This window comes from Eutrema salsugineum, unplaced genomic scaffold (genome assembly GCF_000478725.1).
Source record: "Eutrema salsugineum unplaced genomic scaffold, Eutsalg1_0 scaffold_1, whole genome shotgun sequence".
In the NCBI taxonomy this organism is placed as follows: Eukaryota; Viridiplantae; Streptophyta; class Magnoliopsida; order Brassicales; family Brassicaceae; genus Eutrema; species Eutrema salsugineum.
In genome coordinates, this window is record NW_006256909.1 from 2,454,214 (window position 1) to 2,474,550 (window position 20,337).

At 36.7% G+C, this 20,337-nt stretch overlaps 4 protein-coding genes across 5 annotated transcripts; 2 read left to right on the plus strand and 2 right to left on the minus strand.

The window, feature by feature from the left end:
* Nucleotides 1–3,731: 3,731 nt before the first annotated feature.
* On the minus strand, nt 3,732–5,409 carry LOC18029107 (3-ketoacyl-CoA synthase 16). Its single transcript, XM_006412188.2, has one exon. The coding sequence runs from the start codon at nt 5,376–5,378 to the stop codon at nt 3,903–3,905; it is 1,476 nt and encodes a 491-aa protein (XP_006412251.1). The 5' UTR covers nt 5,379–5,409; the 3' UTR covers nt 3,732–3,902.
* A 1,630-nt stretch (nt 5,410–7,039) lies between these two features.
* Nucleotides 7,040–10,186, minus strand: LOC18029108 (aldehyde dehydrogenase family 3 member I1, chloroplastic). The gene is made up of 11 exons (XM_006412189.2): nt 10,015–10,186; nt 9,566–9,652; nt 9,080–9,323; nt 8,918–8,986; nt 8,739–8,835; nt 8,443–8,649; nt 8,231–8,346; nt 8,044–8,148; nt 7,788–7,960; nt 7,461–7,701; nt 7,040–7,370 (listed from the first exon to the last, which is right to left on the minus strand). The coding sequence occupies exons 1-11, from the start codon at nt 10,074–10,076 to the stop codon at nt 7,128–7,130; spliced, it is 1,644 nt and encodes a 547-aa protein (XP_006412252.1). The 5' UTR covers nt 10,077–10,186; the 3' UTR covers nt 7,040–7,127.
* Nucleotides 10,187–11,683: 1,497 nt separating this feature from the next.
* Nucleotides 11,684–13,684, plus strand: LOC18029109 (cinnamyl alcohol dehydrogenase 5). Its single transcript, XM_006412190.2, has 5 exons — nt 11,684–11,843; nt 11,928–12,041; nt 12,133–12,360; nt 12,758–13,197; nt 13,306–13,684. Exons 1-5 carry the CDS (start codon nt 11,755–11,757, stop codon nt 13,506–13,508), a joined length of 1,074 nt encoding a protein of 357 aa, XP_006412253.1. The 5' UTR covers nt 11,684–11,754; the 3' UTR covers nt 13,509–13,684.
* Nucleotides 13,685–14,887: 1,203 nt separating this feature from the next.
* On the plus strand, nt 14,888–18,617 carry LOC18029110 (agamous-like MADS-box protein AGL16). Of its 2 annotated transcripts, XM_006412191.2 has the most exons (8): nt 14,888–15,093; nt 15,182–15,373; nt 16,791–16,869; nt 17,182–17,243; nt 17,706–17,805; nt 17,914–17,955; nt 18,046–18,129; nt 18,226–18,617. In XM_006412191.2, exons 2-8 carry the CDS (start codon nt 15,192–15,194, stop codon nt 18,397–18,399), a joined length of 723 nt encoding a protein of 240 aa, XP_006412254.1. In that variant the 5' UTR covers nt 14,888–15,093; nt 15,182–15,191; the 3' UTR covers nt 18,400–18,617. The 2 variants fall into 2 exon arrangements, with proteins under 2 accessions (XP_006412254.1, XP_024005888.1); XM_024150120.1 differs by lacking the exon at nt 18,046–18,129 and having other exon boundaries at nt 17,914–18,007; nt 18,226–18,359.
* The last annotated feature ends 1,720 nt before the right edge of the window (nt 18,618–20,337 follow it).

Below are 20,337 nucleotides of genomic sequence, written 5' to 3' on the forward strand. Positions count from 1 at the left end.
TACGAAAACCCAATGTTGTGAGAGCTGAACTGAACTTTAAGAACCATTGCCGTGAGGCTTGTTTGAGTCCATAAAGTGATTTCTGCAGCTTGAGTACAGCATTTTCAGGAAGAGATTCCCCCTTTCTTGATGCATATCCTGGAGGCAAAGTCATATAAATTTCTTCATCTAAATCTCCATTTAGAAATGCATTTGAGATGTCCAACTGATGTAGAACCCAGTTCTTAGCCGATGAAACAGCAAGTAGAGTCTTTACAGTTGTCATTTTAGCAACCGGAGAGAAAGTATCTACGAAGTCAATGCCTTCTTGTTGTGTGTATCCCTTGGCGACCAAACGAGCTTTGAATCGTTCTAGGGATCCATCAGCATTCAGTTTGACTTTGTAGATCCATTTGCATCCGATAGGTGTTTTGCCTTCAGGTAAAGAGCAAACTACCCAAGTGTTGGTTGCTTCCAAAGCATCTTCCTCTATTCCCATAGCATCACACCATTCTTTGATCTTCCTAGCTTGAGTATAGCAGCTTGGTTCTGCATATTTGTCCACTGTACATACAAAAGCTTGATGATGATCAGAAATTTTGGTTAGATTGATGTAAGCATTGATGGGATAACGAGCATCTGAGATTGTGTTGCAGTAGTAATCTCGAAGATGTGCAGGAAGCTTGCTTTGTCGTTTTGAAGAAAGATCATGAAGAGAAATGGGATCCGGTTTGATGATATCCTTTTCTCTTGTTGGATCATAGTCTTCATGTTTCTCTGGATCTGGATCATGTGTCATTTCTTGTTCTGGTATCTCTGTAGGTAATACCGGATGTATGTCATCAAATAATCCATCCTTGTGATCTGTATTCTTCGGAAAGGGAAATATATGTTCAAAGAATACCACATGTCTTGATATTGAAATCTGATTAGACTCCAAATCAAGCAGTTTATAACCTTTGTATCCTGCAGGGTACCCCAGAAAAACACATGCTCGAGATCTTGGTTCAAACTTGTGTCGTTGATTAGTTGATGTTGACTTGTAACAAAGACATCCGAAGACTTTCAGCATGGAATAGTCTGGAGACTTGTTGTAAAGCATTTCAAATGGAGACTTATTCTTCAGTAAAGGAGAAGGTAGTCTATTGATCAAGAAGACAGCAGATAGTACACAATCTGACCAATATTCCAATGGAACATTCGCTTGAAACATCAAAGATCTAGCAATATTTAAAATGTGCTGATGTTTCCTTTCCACAACAGAATTTTGTTGTGGTGTTTCTGGACAAGAATGGTAAGCGATGATACCTCTTTGTTTGAATAGATTTACAAACTTCAGTTCATGAGCATTGTCTGATCTCAGTGATTTGACTTTCTTTTGAAACTGAGTCTCGGCCATTTGTAAGAACTCTGGAACTACTTGAAGAGCATCATACTTCATTTTCATCATGAATACCCAAGTAGCTCTGCTGTGGTCATCGACTATTGTCAAAAAATATCTGTATCCTTCAGTAGATGATACAGAAAACGGTCCCCAAGTGTCCATATGTATAAGATCAAAAGGAGCATGAGACATATTGTTGTGTGATACGAAAGGTAGGTGTTTCTGCTTTGCTAATTGACACGTTTGGCAATGAATAGGATCTTCTTTATTTCTTTTCTGCAATCCAAGTACATTATTCAGAAGATCAAGCTTTGTGTAGGAAGGATGTCCTAACCTACTGTGCCATAAAGCAGTATCAATAACAACAGATGAACAGAAAGATTGATTGACATTAATGGGAGAATTCAGAAGAGAAGAGCTGTCCAGAACATATAGTCCTCCGATTTGTTTACCCTGTCCAATCATCCACGCCTTGGTATGATCCTGTATCACACATGAGTTGTCATCAAAATAAACTCTCGACTTTAAATCCCTTGTCAGTTGACTGATGCTCAGAAGATTTAGACGAAAGTCAGGAATGAATAACACATTATTGAGGGTAATGTGATCATTCAGTTTGATAACTCCAACTCCTGCAATCTTGACATTAATACCCGTAGGAAGAGTGACTGAGGATCCCAAATCAAAAGAAAGAGCGGTGAATAGATCTCTATCATGAGAAACATGATGAATTGCACCACTATCGATGATCCATGTTTGAGGTCTCAGAACGTTTTTAGAGGTTGTCAAAATTCCAATAAAACATAATGTAGAGAAGGAGAAAGATATACCAGTCGCTGCAGAATCATTAATATCACTAGTTGATGTAGAGGCAACTGTGATTGATTGAGCTGTTGGATTTTGAAGTTGTGTGCTAAAATAAGCAATCACATCTTGTATCTGAGTCTTGGACATTCCTCCAACCAAGGTAGCAATATCAGTAGGTCCAATGGGAACATCTTTTGTTTCCAAAGATAGATTTGCCACTACTGGTTTCGCCGGTTGAGAAGATTTGTCTTGTGTACTCGCCAGTTTGTGTTTGAATCCTGGTGGATAGCCATGTATTTTGTAGCATTTATCCACTGTGTGTCCTGTATATCCACAATGAGAACACTTGACTTTTGGTTTGTTGTTGTATGATGATTGAGTTGCATTGACAGAGACAGATGTAGAAGCTGAGACATTGAATGCAGATCCAGTTGCAGGGGAGATGTTGCGTTGATTATAATCCTGATCCAAGAGGTTATAAATCTCTGCAAGTTCCGGAATGTTTTTCTTCGTAATGATTTGGCTTCTGGCATTTGCATATGAATCATTTAGACCAGCAAGAAACTTGATAATCTTGACATTCTCAGCTCTTTTGTCCATTGTTTTGCAACATTGACAATTATGGCAAGTACTAACACCTTCTGATCCATCTAAATCATCCCAAAGAGTCTTTAAGGTAGTATAGTATTCTGAAAGATCCATCGAACCTTGTTGCAGAGACCAGATCTGTTGAGTAAGTTGATAAGAACGGGGAAGATTTGTGATGTGAAATCGAGTGAGCAAATCTTTCCAAATCTCTGCAGCATCGTTGAATCGAAGGATGCTTTTGTAGATCTGTTTCGTGACTGAATTCAGAATCCACGATTTTACCATGCTATTGCAGCGAGACCAAATCCTGAAAATAGGTTGCGATTCGTGTGGTCTTGGTAAAGATCCATCAACGAAAGCTAATTTGTTCTTCGCATCTAACGCAATAGTCATAGCTATGTTCCAGGAGGAGTAATTTGTTCCATCAAGAATCTCAGGTATGATTACATTACCCGGATTATCTCCATTTGTGAGATTATATGGAGAATAGATGTCCGTGTAATCAATCTGAGGAAGAAGAACATTTGTATTTTGATTCGGGAAGTTTGATGGAGGGATTTGGTGATTTGGTGATGGAATCGGTAGATTTGGGGTTGGGATTGGGGAATCTGGAGAAGAATCACGATTCTGAGATGTTGAAGCAGCTCAGGATCGAGTATTCACCGTGCGACGCCGCAAATTCTTGACGGAAACCATCGCATTAATCGGAAAATCCAATCGGAGCCGAAGAAAGAAGAATGCCGAACGGAAGACGGAGATTAATCGGATCAAAACGCCGATGAATCGAAGTCATGAATCGGTTGAGCTTTGAAGCTCAACGCTCTGATACCATTTTAGTTACAGAGGTCAAAAGGAAGAAGACGAAGGTTGTAAAAGTTTGTTATTCTCGTTAATGGGAAAGATTACATGTAATGTTCTTTATATATAGAGCTTCTAATATGTGGTTTACACTTAACCAACGACTAAACCGACTAAAACCGTATATATATTGATAAGAGCAATACATACATTAATACATAGAGAGAAAGGAGACATTATTAGTTTTACAAATTTGGAGTGACCAAGTACGCGATATAAAACCAGTCTATTTATATCTCTATTTTCGTAATTAAATTTATAACGATGAATTGAACACTCTCTTCAATCATATATCGATCTCAACCGGATATTTGTGCAGACAGTCTTCCCAAGGATTATTAGGAGAAGGCTTGACGTTACGAAGAGCCACCCAAACAGAACTATTACACTTAAAACCTGACCCCAACGCAATCTGCCAAATCCTGTCTCCTTTCTTCATCCTTCCTTTGGCTTCTGTGTAAGCCAACTCGTACCAGATAGAGCTCGAAGAGGTATTACCAAACCTGTGCAAAGTCATTCTTGATGCTTCAACGTGTAACGGAGAGAGATGAAGATTCTTCTCTAGCTCATCTATAAGTGCTCTACCACCCGCATGGATACAGAAATGCTCGAAAGCGAGCTTGAAATCCGGCATGTAATGCTTGATCTTGGGGTCGAAAAACTTCTTTCTAACGAACGTCACAAAGAAGAGAAGCTTCTCGCTTATGGGAAGAACAAGTGGACCCAAAGTTGCGATATTGATCTTTAGGGTTCTTGCAGCTACCGTAGGTAGATCCTTCGACAAGGAAACTCCTACTACGCCATCTTCATCTTCTTCTTGTGTTGCGCATCCATAGGATCGGTCATCTGCTCCGGTATGGACCCTTACCGTATGAACAAGCTCGTATTTCGCACGTTTTCGGTCTTTAGACAGGTTAGAAAGCAAAACCGCAGCCCCACCTACCCGGAACAAACAGTTTGTAACCAACATTGATTTGTTGTTACCTAAGTACAAGTTTTGAGTTATGTTCTCAGTACTAACCACAAGAGCATAAGTGTTTCTATGTACTTGTAACAAACTCTTGGCGACATCAATAGCAATAACTCCTGCACTACACCCCATCCCACCAAGATTCAAGCTCTTTATATCATCCCTAAGTTTATACTTGTTCACTATGATTGTTGCTAACGATGGAGTTGGATTGAAGGTGCTTGAATTCACCACCAATATACCTATATCACTAGGGCTAATTTGGGTGTTGCGAAACAGATTATCGACCGCTCCTAATATAACTTCTTCAGTCTCTTTGCGAGCCGCAGCCATCGTTTGTTCTAGCGGCAGACAATGAAGACCTTCCGGTATGTAGGTCTCTTGGCCGAGACCGGAACGTTCTAGAATCTTCTCGACGAAGTCCATCAAGTAATCGTTCTCATTGTTCTCCAACCACATGCCTGATTCTCGTATAACTCGTACGTGGTGCATGATCTTCTGGATGCTGACTTTGAGATGAGACGGTGGGAGATAGCAGCTGAAGTCGACAAGGTAAACGGGTTTGGGTCGGGTCATGATGTAGAGGGTCAACGCGAGAGCGAGAGGGAGGGAGAATATGGTAAGAGATGTGAGGTTGTTCTGTAAGTAGAGGTACAAGTTGTGGAGATCTTGTGTAGAAAGACGAGAGGCTTTCATGGCCATAGCAGCCAATAATGAGAGGAAACAGAGCTTGGAGAGATGGGTTATGAGGTAGTTGAAAAACATTTTTACGTTCTTCATTGGGGAATACATTTTAGTGATATATCCTCTGTTTTGTCTTTAAACTCTTGGTGTGGTCTTTGTTCGTTCTGACTCGTTATTACATTTATAGAGGCTGATTGAGTAAGAAGAGTGATAGAGTGGTGAGAGTTCTCATGCAATAAATATATATCATACCCTAAATAATTAAAATATAAGTAAGTACATGAAATTTTTGTTTCCTTGTGATTTTGTGTTGTTTAGATAACGACGTGAACACACATTTCAAGTTCTTTTTTTTTCGCCTCAAACGGTAGTGTATGCGTTGACGCGTTATATAGCTACTTTAGTGAGTTATAAAAAGGTGAAAATTTTAGGTGCGTAATTCGTTAAATATTAGTCGAATACTCACATAGTCACATGTTGTTAGTTACAAAGGAGACTGAATAACTTATAACTTAACTTTATTAAACAAGAAAACCAAGAAAAAAAAATTCAATGTTAAATATGGAGTCAAATGAAAACCGAAATCAATATTAAGGATGAGGCAAACCAAGGATGTATGCACAGGCAAGGCAGTCACCTAACTGAATAGAAACGGCTTAGTTAGGGGCTAAATAACCTCAGACTAGGCTAAGATTCTCGAGCCATGTAAAAGGCTATATTTGAGTTTTGAATTTAATTACTCGATCCGACTAGATATTTAATTAACTCTATAATCACGCTTCAAATTTTTGCTCAACACTCAAGGTAGTAAATGCGAGTAAACAAACAACAACCTATTTTTCTTACTCATGTCCGTAAAACTCGCATCTTTTTGCTTCAGAGTTCAGAAAAACTGACTTTGTCAGGTAACAAGGGTCTTTACCTTTTTTTTAGTTACATAGTGAAAGAAATCTCATCACCTTACCAAAATCTATCAGTTTTGGTAAATATTTGTAAGTAGAGAAACAAAAGAATTCAAGCAAAAGATTTCCTTGATGAACATAAATATTTCCTTCATGTGATAATAGACATTAAATCCAAATTCATCTATATAAGGTAAAGAATTAAATTGAACCGAATGGAGGAGTAGATACAAGTCATTTATGGGCATAATAACTGTATTCAGATAACTGGACTCTCGTCATTTAAAGCGGAGGAATGGTGCGCGTAGATCTCAATGTAGAAGAAAATATGGTTGGGCCAAACCATATTTACGAGTGTATGTTCATCACGAAACAAAATAAATTAAAATTAATGTTTGATAATGACTTGGAGTGTGACGTGTGAGACAAAAGCATCGTACGATTTGACATTATGGATTGTTATATATATTTGTTTATGTTGTTTAGTTATTATACTCACCAATACTCACCAATTTTATATTTTCCTTATTTGTTTATAGCATTTATGAAATCAACATTTCAAAGCTCCACCTTATCTGGAATTCCACCAAGCTCCATACTACAGTTGTTATAGTTAATGCATTCCAATGTTTACAAATTCGATCAACCCTTAATTGAGTGTTTGAACTAGACTTAGCAACCTAGGTACAGTATAATTAATCAGACTCCAGAGATTAAGTGGGATTACTTTTAGATTTTATCAGGGATTAACTTGAAATTAATTCGGATAGTTCTTTTTTGTGTAATCATATTTAATCAACGTAATTAAAAATATGATCTTAAATATGACAAACACACACAATGCAAATATACAAATTAAGAGCTAAGTATGTAAAGATATGTATATTAATCAACAGGTTTATTATTTTCAAGTACCAGAATCCATTATTTTTAGTGAACAATTCCAGTTCTGTAATCATGAGTCTTGAGAGAAGCCAAAGAAAGCCAAAATGGCAGCAAATATGTTTGAAGAGAGCAAAGCCTTAAGCACCATCTTCTTTTTTGGTGTGTACGGAGGATATCTAAGATCAGAGTCCCCAGCAAAACTCCTGTAAAGAACTCCTTTCTTATGGCTAAAAGTCTCATACGAGAATTTCCCATGGTAAGCCCCAATCCCGCTCTCCCCGACTCCTCCAAATGGTAAATCTTTTACAGTCACCTGCAAAAAGAAAACAGAACATCTTTAATTGAGAGCTAGCAACTAGCCTTTTGGAAAAAACAGAACATCAGTTTTGTAGTTGAAAAGTACGTGTAAGACGGTGTCATTGATGCCAATTCCTCCAGCAGCCACGTCCTGCACAAATTTCTTCTGCAGCTCTTTGTTGTCTGTGAAGAGATACGCCGCTAAAGGCTTTGCCTTTGACCGTATAACCTGAAACCCATCTTCAATCTTCTGTACCGTAATTATAGGAAGTAATGGTCCAAATATCTCTTCCTGCATCATGGAACATGCCTCTGGCACATCCAGTAGTATCGTTGGAGATATTTTCCTGTAACGGAAATTACAGAATACTGTGGTTACTTTGTTTTTATCTCCATGAACAATGTTCATCGAAATGGAAACTTTTTCTCTCACAGCTTATCTTCGCTTGTTTGGCCTCCTTTAACAATCTTATCAGCCATTCCATTCTCTTTTAACATACTCTCCAACCGTTTGAAGTGGAAAGAGTTCACAATCCGTGATAGGTCCTTTGACTCTAATGGATTTTCCCCAAAGAATGTCTTGAGTTCAGTCTTCAAAGCATCTATCTGTACTGCTTGATTTTGCATCAGCAAGCTTGAGAAACAAATAGAGTAATCATCATTGCCTTTTATTTTGTCTAGTCTTTTACCAGTTTTGATGCAAAATCTTTTGTAGTGATCACGTAATCGACTCCAATGCAAGCCTGTCCGTTGTTACAAGCCCATTTCCCTGATATTATCCTCCTAGCTACCACCTTCAATCACAACAACCACCCGATTAGAGTATGCGACCTGAATTCATTTATTTATGCTTTAGAAGCAGAAACTGATCTTAACTTGTAGATTAACATCTGAATCAACCAGAGCCGGGCATTTCCCACCAAGTTCGAGGACCACTGGAGTCAGGTTTCTCGCAGCTGCAGCCATTACAATGCGACCAACTCTTGCTCCACCTAAAAAAAGAAAGACTTTTATTTTTAAAATAATGTTTTCCTGGAGCCTAATCAATTCTTTTATAGATTCTTGAGAGAGACACAGAAAGGGCTAACCAGTGAAGAATATCTTGTCCCATTTCTGATCCAGTAGTGCCGTAGTTTCAGGGACTCCGCCTTCGATAACTCTGATCGTTGATTCGTCCAAGTACTCACTAAACAACTTTGCTAAAAGAGAAGATGTTGCTGGAGCAATTTCTGAAGGTTTTAGCACAACAGCGTTACCAGCTGCAATAGCTCCAATGACTGGCTCAACAGACAATACTGGGAACATAAAAAGACAACAAGGAGGCATATAAAACTTTTGATTGTGATAAATTAGAAAAAATTTCAAAAAACAGTTTTGAGCTTACAGAAAGGGAAATTCCAGGCTGAGATAACCAAAACAACTCCAAGCGGTTCTGAGACTATTTGTGCAGACGAGGGAAATGTTGTCACGGAAGTTTTGACCTGAAAGGTCCACGCATAGATCAGTTTAGTGGTTTAGAATGGAAATATATCGACGAAATTTCAGCAAAGTTTGAACGGTTACCGTTTCTGGAGCCATCCAGTTCTTCAACTCTTTGATTGCAAGCATACAGGATGATTTTGTATTCGAAATCTGAGAAAACAAGATGACGGCAGATTGTTTTAACAACAGATAAAATCGGAATGTAGAGAAGGAAAGGGACATTACAACAATATGTTGAGAAACCTCAGCTAGAAAAGCTTCGAGCTCAGGCTTGGAAAGATCTTGATGCAAAGCTTCAGCGATGGATCTCTCTTTCTCATCAATCATCCTGGAAATGTTTTGAAGCTGAGAAATTCTCCACTCGTAGCTCTTTGTTCTACCGGTGTTGAAGTTGATTCTGAGCTCTTCTACAAGCAAAGCTGCTTCTTTTCCATCAAACGCTGGTGTTTGCTTCGTTACCACAGCAGATAGTGTTGCATAGCAAGTACTGACTCCACAGACCAAAACCGCATTGTGAGAGACTTAAGCAAGACTTTTAAAAAAAAACCTTGGATATAATAGTAGTAGTCAACTATAATTGCATAGCTTTTCAGTACTGTTTTGGGCTGTATACTTAAAACTTAAAATCCACTTGACTACATGAAAATGTAATCATCAAATCAGTACGTAAAAAACCGCTTTTTCTGAATTAGATATGCAAATTATAGGTGAAACAAAAAATTCGCTCACAATTTCAAGCGAGAGGGGACGCAAGCTTTGCTGCGATATCCACCAGATATCAGAGATGGTGAATTAGCAAAGGCAGCGACTTTTAATCTGCAACAAGTGGGCCATTGATTGATTATGAAAACGTGTAAGATGGTTCCAACTACATCTGATTATTTCTAATAATCATATCAAAGTTGTGATCATTGATTGACCCAATCGTTTCCATTCCTCCAATTGGCAATTACTATTGAAAGTACACTCCTTTTTCATTTCTAGACTAACATTTCCGCTAAAAAGGAGAACTTTTTTCTATATAATGAGAAAACTAAAACGCAATTCACATAAGAAAGAAAGAATGGTTTCGAGAAACAGAATTGAACAACTCAATCTCAACCTGATTAAGAAACTAGCTAACACTTGTTTGGTCTTAGATAATAATAAGAAGAGTTGAGAGACAAATGTAAAATTACCTGGAACGATAAAACCCATCGGCAAAACGAAGGGCATTCTTCATCTCCAGGAGGTTCGTCATAACTTGGTTGAGTTGAAATCTTGTGAAAAAAAAAAACAAATTGGAGACATTTAAGAGATTAGATGACGAGGAGAAGTTGAAGGCTGTGGTGGTCGTAAGAGAGACGTGTAGAAGAGAAGAGTTCGTGTAATAAAAGCATTTGGCCCCAATTTACAGCGACAAGTCCGCTCAACAAACCCAGACGGAGAGATTAAACGTGAAACGGCTCATAGTCCAAAGTCCAAACCTTAACATATCAGGCCTGCAACATATTTTGCATATACAGTATATGTGTTTTCTTCTCTTCTAAAATTGGCCCAAACTCTTCTTCAGCTTTGAAATAAACTATTTTGTTAATGGATAATATAAAAACGGAATTCATATTTATATTTCTGTTTCTAACCAATCTTACAATTATAAAAGATTTGAGCTTTATACTTCATATTCTTCTCTATTTTGGAGTAACTCCAAAATGGAATTGTATTTTACTTCAATGTAAGCTTCATTTTTACTCTAAAATGGAGTTATGACCAAAAAAATAGACAAATTTTATTTTGTGCTCTATTTTTTACTTCATTTTCGAGTGAGATTTGGAGTAAGGTTGGAGAGAATTTTGCTCTAAACTATATTTTGCAGTAAAATTTACAGTAAGGTTGGAGATGGTCTTAGAGATCGTTATTTATAACTATCAAATATTGATTAAATTTAAAAATTTATTTTCTCACATATGGTTCTGGGTTTTTTTTTCTCTCAATTTAAAAATGTGTCAATCTACCTTTTACTATTGAATTTATGGTGTTCGAGGTGGGATTTAACTTACCTCTAGGCTCTAGATGGTTCTTTTCTAATCTGATTAATTTTATCGGATGTCCCCTAAGGGACTTCTAATCCGAATAATAATAGGAGTATGATGATGTTCAAAAGAAAAAGAAAAAAAGTGTTATGATTAAAAGAAATAGGATAGAAGATCTCATCTGGACCGTCAAAACTAAGGAATTTGCATGGAGTGGGAAATATTTACAGCTCCTCTGGGCCGTCAAAACTATATAGTTGCATATGAATCAACACGTGGCTTAACGAAATTGTATCATGATTTAAAGTTAAACCTTGCAACATACGATTAGACCCCACATTGTTGGTTCACCAACCCCCGTGGACCCTATAGCTGACAAGTCCACATCACAAAGGGGATTTTCTTCCTTCTAAAGCTGACAATTTCTTCTTCCTTCTTTTTTTTTTTTCTTCTTTTCTCGGTTTAAAAGTGACTAACTTTTTTTTTCTCTTTGAACCTTTACTAATTGTGTGTATTTGGTATCGACTTTCGAGTTGTCAAATGAAGAATTTATCATAAACTGAAAAATCGTACTAAGACTGCGAATAAATTTCATATAATTTCTCGCATAAATTTCTTGTAAAATGGGAACAGTATAAAAAGAAGAAAGGAAATCTTTTCTAGAAGTTATTTTCAGCGACTAAAAATTCTAAAGCTTTGACTAATTTGTCAACAATATACACAAATTCACACTAAATTAGCTACCAAATGTACGCTGTGCAAAAACACCAATTATTTCATCACACATACGCATGCGTTTCGTTCCCAAATTTCTCTATATATATAATAATAGTAGTACACACGCATAATCGGCAATAAGGTGCAAAAAAAGGATCAAGAAGCACTAAGAAACAGAGAGAAACAGAGATGGGGAAAATGGAGGTAGAGAGGAAAACAACAGGCTGGGCTGCGAGAGACCCATCTGGGTTACTCTCTCCTTACACTTACACTCTCAGGTTTGATCTCTCTTCTTTCGATCTTTTGAATCCTTTTTTTTTTTTTGGTTTTTCATTTCCATTAATTGGGTTTTGATTGTACAGAGAGACAGGACCAGATGATGTACACATAAGGATCATATGTTGCGGAATCTGCCACACCGATCTTCATCAGACCAAAAATGATCTGGGCATGTCTAATTACCCCATGGTTCCTGGGTAAATTCTTCTTTCTTCCTCTATAGCCAGATTAATAATAATAATAATCAAGAATCAGAATCTGAAACTGAGTTGATGATGTTATATTCAGGCACGAGGTTGTAGGGGAAGTAGTGGAGGTGGGATCAGGTGTGAGCAAGTTCACCGTAGGGGACATAGTCGGAGTGGGTTGTCTCGTTGGGTGTTGCGGAGGCTGTAGCCCATGCGAGAGAGATCTGGAACAGTATTGTCCTAAGAAGATCTGGAGTTACAACGACGTTTACTTCGATGGTCAGCCCACACAAGGTGGCTTCTCTAAAGCCACCGTCGTCCACCAAAAGTAATCACTTCTTCTTTTAGTTCTTCTTAGTTCTAACATTAACATTTCCTATACTATGATAGAAATCTTCATGATCTTCATAAATACGGATTTGGATAGTATTTGCTTTAGATTATGAAATTCAATCATAACAATCCTGTGTTATTTGATCGATGATTTCAGCCAACAACATCACGTGTTTAATATGATAAAAAAATCTTGGTTTTCTTCAACCAACACTTTTTAATCTACCTAATAAAGAGGAAAACAAGATTAAATTATTCTAAAATCATATAAAAGTGAAAATATATTATAGTTAATAATAATAGATATTCAAAACCCGGTTTTTATGTTTTAGTTTGGGTTTCTTGGAGGCCAGGTTAGGGTATGCATGGCTAAAGTGTCAATTTGTGTTCAGGTTTGTGGTGAAGATCCCAGAAGGAATGGCGGTTGAGCAGGCTGCACCGCTACTGTGCGCCGGTGTGACAGTGTACAGTCCACTGAGCCACTTCGGGCTGAAGCGACCAGGCCTAAGAGGAGGCATACTAGGGTTAGGTGGAGTTGGTCACATGGGTGTGAAAATAGCCAAAGCAATGGGTCACCATGTCACCGTCATAAGCTCGTCAAACAAGAAGAGAGAAGAGGCTTTGCAAGATCTTGGAGCCGACGATTACGTGATTGGATCCGACCAGACGAAGATGAACGAACTGGCGGATTCAATGGATTACATTATCGACACGGTGCCTGTTCATCATGCACTTGAGCCTTATTTGTCTCTGCTTAGGCTTGATGGGAAACTCATTCTCATGGGAGTCATCAGCAAACCCTTGGAGTTTCTCACCCCTATGGTTATGCTTGGTGAGTCAATTATATACCAAAACACAAATTGAATAAACCATCGAGGATTATTAGTTATTAATTGGGGTTATGATGATGATGATGATGATGATGATGATTTGGAATTAGGGAGGAAAGTGATAACGGGGAGCTTCATAGGGAGCATGAAGGAAACAGAGGAGATGTTGGAGTTCTGTAAAGAAAAGGGTTTGAGTTCGATGATCGAAGTTGTGAAGATGGATTATGTGAACACTGCGTTTGAGAGACTCGAGAAGAACGATGTGCGTTATAGGTTCGTGGTTGATGTCGAAGGAAGCAAACTCGAGGCTTGAATTACTTGAAACGAAATCATAACCTTTTTCTTTTTTTACAAACCCGATTTAGACCGTTTTCTGTTTGTTTGTGAGCATTTTAAAAATGGTTTGTCACTATTTTCATGTGAAAGTGGTAAAAGATATAGTATATTGGGATAAAAACGTCTTTGTTTGAGCATTATTGTTTTTGTTTATTTAATTATGAGTACTAAATCAAACTAACAGTTACGGCGTAGATAATATTGTATTTTAATTAAGTCGTTAATTAATCATGCGGTAGTTGAGGAACAAGAGGTGAGTGTTTGGTTTGATTACATCTTTGGTGATGTCATGATTATCAAAGCCAGTGGTAGGTTAGGTTAAGGGAATGGGGGGGGACTAATTTGGATAACGCTACTAAATTTCTATGTATTATATAATACGCAAAAGAACGTCGCATTTGAATTAAAAACAAATAATTGACAAATACACGTTTGGTGGTGGAGAGTGGGAGATTAGTCCAAAATGCGTAGTTGGTAGACAAAGACACGCGTCTCAGTGCTACCTGAAAACTTCTTTTGGACCAGGCCAGAGAGCACGGGAGCATATATTTAGAGCTTTTAAAGCTGATAGTTCATTACCCTTTTGGCGTTTTTACATAATTCCCTCTTCCTCTTTACAAATCTCTAAGACAAGTAATTAGATGAATATTTTTATATTTCTAAAATCAGATTGAAAAAGAGATAATTTAAAGGGAATGTACACTAAATAACCCTTACTAGATTTGCAAAATAATTTCATGTGACATCTATTTAGCAAAATAATTTCAGGCCTATGTTAACCAACAACAAAACGTAACATTATCAATTAAGAGTAACAAGGCCTTCGGTTGACCCAAAAAAAGAAAGGAAAAAATAATAAGGCCTTCATTTTGGGCCTGTTATCGGCCCGTTATACTCCTTTCTCCTAACGCATGAGTGATGCATATGTAATTGTTAAGTATAGGCCTCTCTAATCTATGGCCACAAAATTGGATTACATGTGTTAAAAATACTCATCTCTAACTAGACACAACATAAGGTATATACTCTTTCAGATCCGCTTCCGTAGTTTTGAGTTTATCTCTTTAATCTGGGGGTTGCTTTTCGTCTCTGTCGGGATTTCAGGATTCCTATTTAATTATACTTTGGGTTTCTCAAACTATTTTCTTTTTTTTTTCGTTTTGTTTGTAGTGCATATAACATTCAAAAGAAAGAAAGAAAAAAAGTATGCTTCTTTTATTCATGTCGTACGACAATAAATAAATAAAGAAATAGACGAGTATCGTCAAAAGAAACCCACTTATAGCATGCCATGTGTCAACATATAACAAGCGAACTATGTTTATATATAGTAAGAAAGACTTTTACCCTAAATTCCCAAAATTAAACCAACAACCATATGTTCTTTCCTTTTGTGGGCTCTGTTCTGCTCTCCTCTTTCTATTTCTATTTTTCTTTTTTTGGAACTTCTTCCAATTTCTCTCTCTCTTCTCTCTCTTTCGATCAAAATCACATTTCTTTCTCCCCCGAGATCTCGCGCGACCTGTTTTCACTTAGATTTTTTGTTTTGTTTGTTGGATAAGGTAATGTTTAAATTGTTGATTTTTGAGTTATTGAATATCTATCGCCTGGATTTGCGGGAAATGATTTGACGATGTTAAAAAAAAAAAGGCTGCAGAAAATGGGAAGGGGAAAGATCGCGATCAAGAGGATCGATAACTCCACGAGCCGTCAGGTCACTTTCTCGAAGCGAAGGAACGGATTGCTGAAGAAAGCAAAGGAGCTTGCGATTCTGTGCGATGCAGAGGTCGGTGTCATCATCTTCTCCAGCACCGGCAGGCTCTACGATTTCTCCAGCTCCAGGTATACCCTTTTGTTTTCTTCCTTCTTTTTTTGGGTTGACTTTTCCTTTTGGTCCACTCTGATTGATTTGGGATTCCATCGGGTTTTTTTGTTGACCGCAAGGCAAGTTCTGAATATCCAATTTTCTAATCGATTTTTCTCGTTTTTGATATCTGGACATTCATTCACTTGCTGTGTGTACTGTACATCCCTTAAGGTGACATTAAACATCGAATTAGTGTGTTTCATAATTTTATATGGCAATGGGTGGAACTTAGTAGATCACTTGGTTGGTTGACTATATGATCAATGGGCTGAAAAAAACACTGTTTGTTTGAGATTCATGGATTATATAGCTTTTAGTAATGGAATATGAGATTTTGATTTGTGGGTATGTTGTATGTATGTTTCATATGTTATTGAGATGCAGGACAGGACAGGCCTAAATGATGATAGAATTGGATAGGACTAGAAAGATAGAGTTTTTTTGGTGAAGCGTATAGATCTTCAGGGACTTGTTGTGTTTCTCGAAACATACTAAATTTGGTATTTTCAGAGGAAAAAAGGGAGAGGAAGTGGTTAGTGGTTTGTAGGGCAGAAGAAACTCCAACTCTCTCTCTCTCTCTCTCTCTCTCTCTCTCTCTCTCTCTCGCTTTATCTCTCTCGCTTTGTGTCTTCTTTCTTGGTTTGGTTTGAGGTTTTAGAAAAGAATCGTCTTTGTTCGCTAATCTTTTTCTTTATTGGCAACTAGTTGGTGGGTTGATGTACCTAAAATGAGCTTGCATTATTTTATGCTAATTTTATTTATTACCCAAGTGGGGGAATCATTTCTGCTTTCGTTGTCATCCATATTCAACTTTTTCCTATTTAATTATCCAATTAGGAACCCCTAATTTTAATGCTCTACTCTCAACTTGGTCATTATTTAGGAAGATAGTCTTTCTTTTGGAAACATTATTTCATCCATTCCTTCTGATTTCCTACTACAACTTGGATAATTAAAAACATGGAGTTGATGGTTCTCAGAGATTGGGGGCATTAGATAAAAAAAAAAACAAAAAAAAACCATAGATAATAAGCAATGGTGTTAATTGGGTACTTCACACTATCGTCTCACTAGTTCATTTAGAAAAATCTTTACTTGCGAGCTGATAACTATAGTATTTATAATCGGGTTTAGTGAATAAAGTTGGTCATCTACATCAAGATTGTCTAATTTCACTCATTCTCTACTTAAGCTTTATACTTCATCTTACATTTATGATTATGGCGAATCTGTATTTTCGGTGCAGAGAATCCCGTTCCATGTAGGCAAAAGATACTTAGGGTATTATAAATCTATTTAAGTCCAAGTTTTGACACTGAATATGTAAGGAGAAATGTTACTCTCTCTGAACTCCGAAGATTTAAAACTATCTTCTTTTTTTTTTTTTGGCAGCATGAAATCGGTGATAGAGAGATACAGGGATGCCAAAGGGGATTCCAATTTGGAAAGTAGTCCAGCTTCAGAAATCAAGGTACTCCTTTTTATGACTCATCTCTATGGATTTTTCAGAAACTCAATTTTGTAATGAGTAACAAAGAGACCGTTACTTGTTGTTAGCCTAATACAACTCTATATAAGCATATTCTCAAGCTGATCCTGATTTCATATTGGAGTAGGATTTGCTATAAAACACAAGTCATCACACTTGACCATCAGATTACATTCATTATGTTGCATTTTCGTTTGCAAAAAAATCCATTCTAAACTTGATAACATATTAATACCCAAAAGAACTTGATTTCTCAGTTTCAATCACCTGAAAATAACTTCTGCTATATTATAGTTTTGGCAAAAGGAGTCCGCTATTCTAAAGCGACAGCTACATAACTTGCAAGAAAACCACCGGTATGTTTTGCATCCTCTGAGTTTGTCAAACCCTCCCGATAGTAACACCTAGATCAGGGAACGATGTACTAATATTAAAATGGTAACATATATATGTAGTCTAAGGCTTGAACGTTTAGCAGAACCCCAAAACTATCCTAGTATTTTGCATTTTTTTTTTCCAATAGAAATGTTCATATATATAAAGCCAAACCAACAAAGAATGTTATAACCACCTCTTAAGGATTTTACCATGATGCTAGATGTCTTCCCCAAAATCACAATTGTATCTCTACCGCCTCCAGAGTTATACCTCCACACATCTAAGACCATACATACGAAGGGAATTACTAAACACTTCCACATTCCCCCATCATCTTCTTTGTTTTTTTCTTTTTATTAATTTAGACAAGGTATATAATTACTTTGGAAAATTTTGCATATTCAAAAGTGATGGGGAAACAAAGATCTTGTACTTGACAGGCAAATGATGGGGGAAGAGCTCTCTGGACTAAGTGTAGAAGATTTACAGAAATTGGAGAATCAGCTTGAATTGAGCCTTCGTGGCGTACGAATGAAAAAGGTATTTGATGCTGTGACAAATAAGTTCTTTTTTTCCAAGGTGAAAAGTTTGGAAAAAAAAGTAATGGCTGCACTCTATCTAAGCATTTATGTTTATCGACGATTGTAGGATCAAATGTTAGTCGAAGAAATCCAAGAACTGTACCGTGAGGTTGGACTCTGATTACAGGAATATAGGAATCAGACGTTTTCCACAGTGTTGGGTACGTAGAAATGCTAATTCTTATATTTTCGGTTGCAGGGGAATCTCGTGCACCAAGAGAATTTAGACCTCCACAAGAAAGTAAACTTAATGCACCAAAAAAATATAGAATTACAGAAAAAGGTATATATGATTTAGGGACTCTGGATTTTCTTTAAAAGGGAAAGGTACCACATGTTTTTGCATTGAGGAGTAATATAATGTGGCTACTCACCACAGGTTTCAGAGGTTGAGGGTGTGAAAAGCGCAGACAAAAGTTCTCTTCTCACAAATGGTCTAGACATGATCAGAGATAACTCGAGCGAACATGTCCATCTTCAGCTCAGCCAACCGCAGCATGATGAGACACAGGCTAAAGCTATCCAACAAAGCTATTTTTCCTTCATTGCATAATATAGTTCAATCAATTAACTGTATGTAGCAGCTTGCCACTGCATAAGCAAAGAAACAGGAACATGTCTGATAATTTCCATTTCGATCAAACACCAGCTTTGTTTCTTTTCTTAACTCTTCTTTCTCTTTGCATAGAACATTGGTTTGGCGTTTAACTATGTACTGTGATGGTCAAAGAATGTAGTGTTGTTAGACATATATTATATTACTAAATAATATTCTTTGTTAAATTAAGTGATATTAATAGCAAGAACAAGCTAGTAAAAATAAAAACCCTCCAACAGTTAATATATTTCTTTTCTCTATAGTTATTATAGACACATTTTCTAGGATATTTATTTTGTGTAGAGCTAATCCATTTTCTACAATAAAAGTCGACGTTATCTTTAACACATGTAATCCAATGTTGTGGGGGAGGAAATGGGCCATATGCCTATAACAATCAGTGGTGTGAGTATGGTCGAAGTTCACATTCGCTTATCAGCTTCCGACAATAAAAACAAAGCATTGAATGGATGTAATTTGATGAAAAGAGTTTATAGTCTTAGTAGTTTTTTCTAAAAATGGCACAAAAAATAGTTTTTCTACTAAAAACACACAAAAACAAGTTTTAAAGTTCTTAACCATAGAAAGGTTGATCGAACTATATGATGATAAGGTTTTTCAATTAAAGATCTAATAAAGTACAATAAAATCATTGCCACTCAACACCCAAACAGTATTTGTAGATGAGACATTTGCGCCGGGGCTAATGAGAAAGACATGAAAATAAATATAAATAAATGTCAAAGAAGAAGACAGAAAGGGAATAAAAAAAATTACAAACTGAGTAACGACATCAACCCGTGATCGTCATGTCAGATTGATATACTTTTATAAATTGTATTTTTACTTATGTCCAAAAAACTTATGTTGTGTGTTTTAAAAATGGACTAGGTTTAATCCCCATCATATCCACAGGCACCTTTTATAATTCACATGTGAGATAATTAGTGATCACCATTTGAACTTAAGCGATTACACTATGTGCACTAAACAACTTATCATGAATATTATTCCCTTACTTTAACTTTAAAAAATTAATATTATTATACTGACACCAATAAAAAATGTCAACAACTGGGAAATTGTATGTAGCTTTTTGCAAATGAATAAATTGCTCTTTGTTAGACAATGTCTAAATTTCCATTATTTTCTTCGAAAATTATCACGTAAGAGCTCGAACACATCTTCCTCCACCGCTAATGTCAATTGCACTACTCTCTACAACAACAAACGGCATCTAAAAACGCGTCGTATCCAGTGGCGGAGCCACATGATACAAGTCGGGGACGGTCGCCCCCAATGAATTTTAAAAATTTGGTGTATTTAGTTATGCCTAATACTAATGTCTCCATTCATAAAATTCTTATTCACTTAGTTATGTTCCAGTGATAAAATTTTCTGGCTCCACCACTGGTAGTATCTATCAACATAATCAATACACAAAATATAAGGTACAAAATCTAAAGCTTATTTTGCATTGGGTAATCAGATTTCTTTTATACATTTCCGCCTAAAAGATTGCTTTCATAAAGTTCCCAAACATTTATTTATGTTTTTCCAACATACAGTAACTATGTCATAAAAGTAAGGAACTGATTTCAAATATTTTCCTCTTGGCTGACAAATAACCATTTCCCTCGAACTGGTTTTGTTACTTCGATTTATTTGATGTAGCATGATAATGATCATCTACATCTTATGCTTTACGCTTTTTTTATTTGGGATTTATGTTTTTATTACCGTTGGGGCTTAAAATAATTATATAACTCTGATTTGTTTAGCTTTTAATTTTCTTATACGCTTGTCGGTTTCTGTCTTAATCAACAAACTATATACCATGTGTTTATCTATCGTGAGAGATAAGATTTATAGACATACCCTAGTATATATATA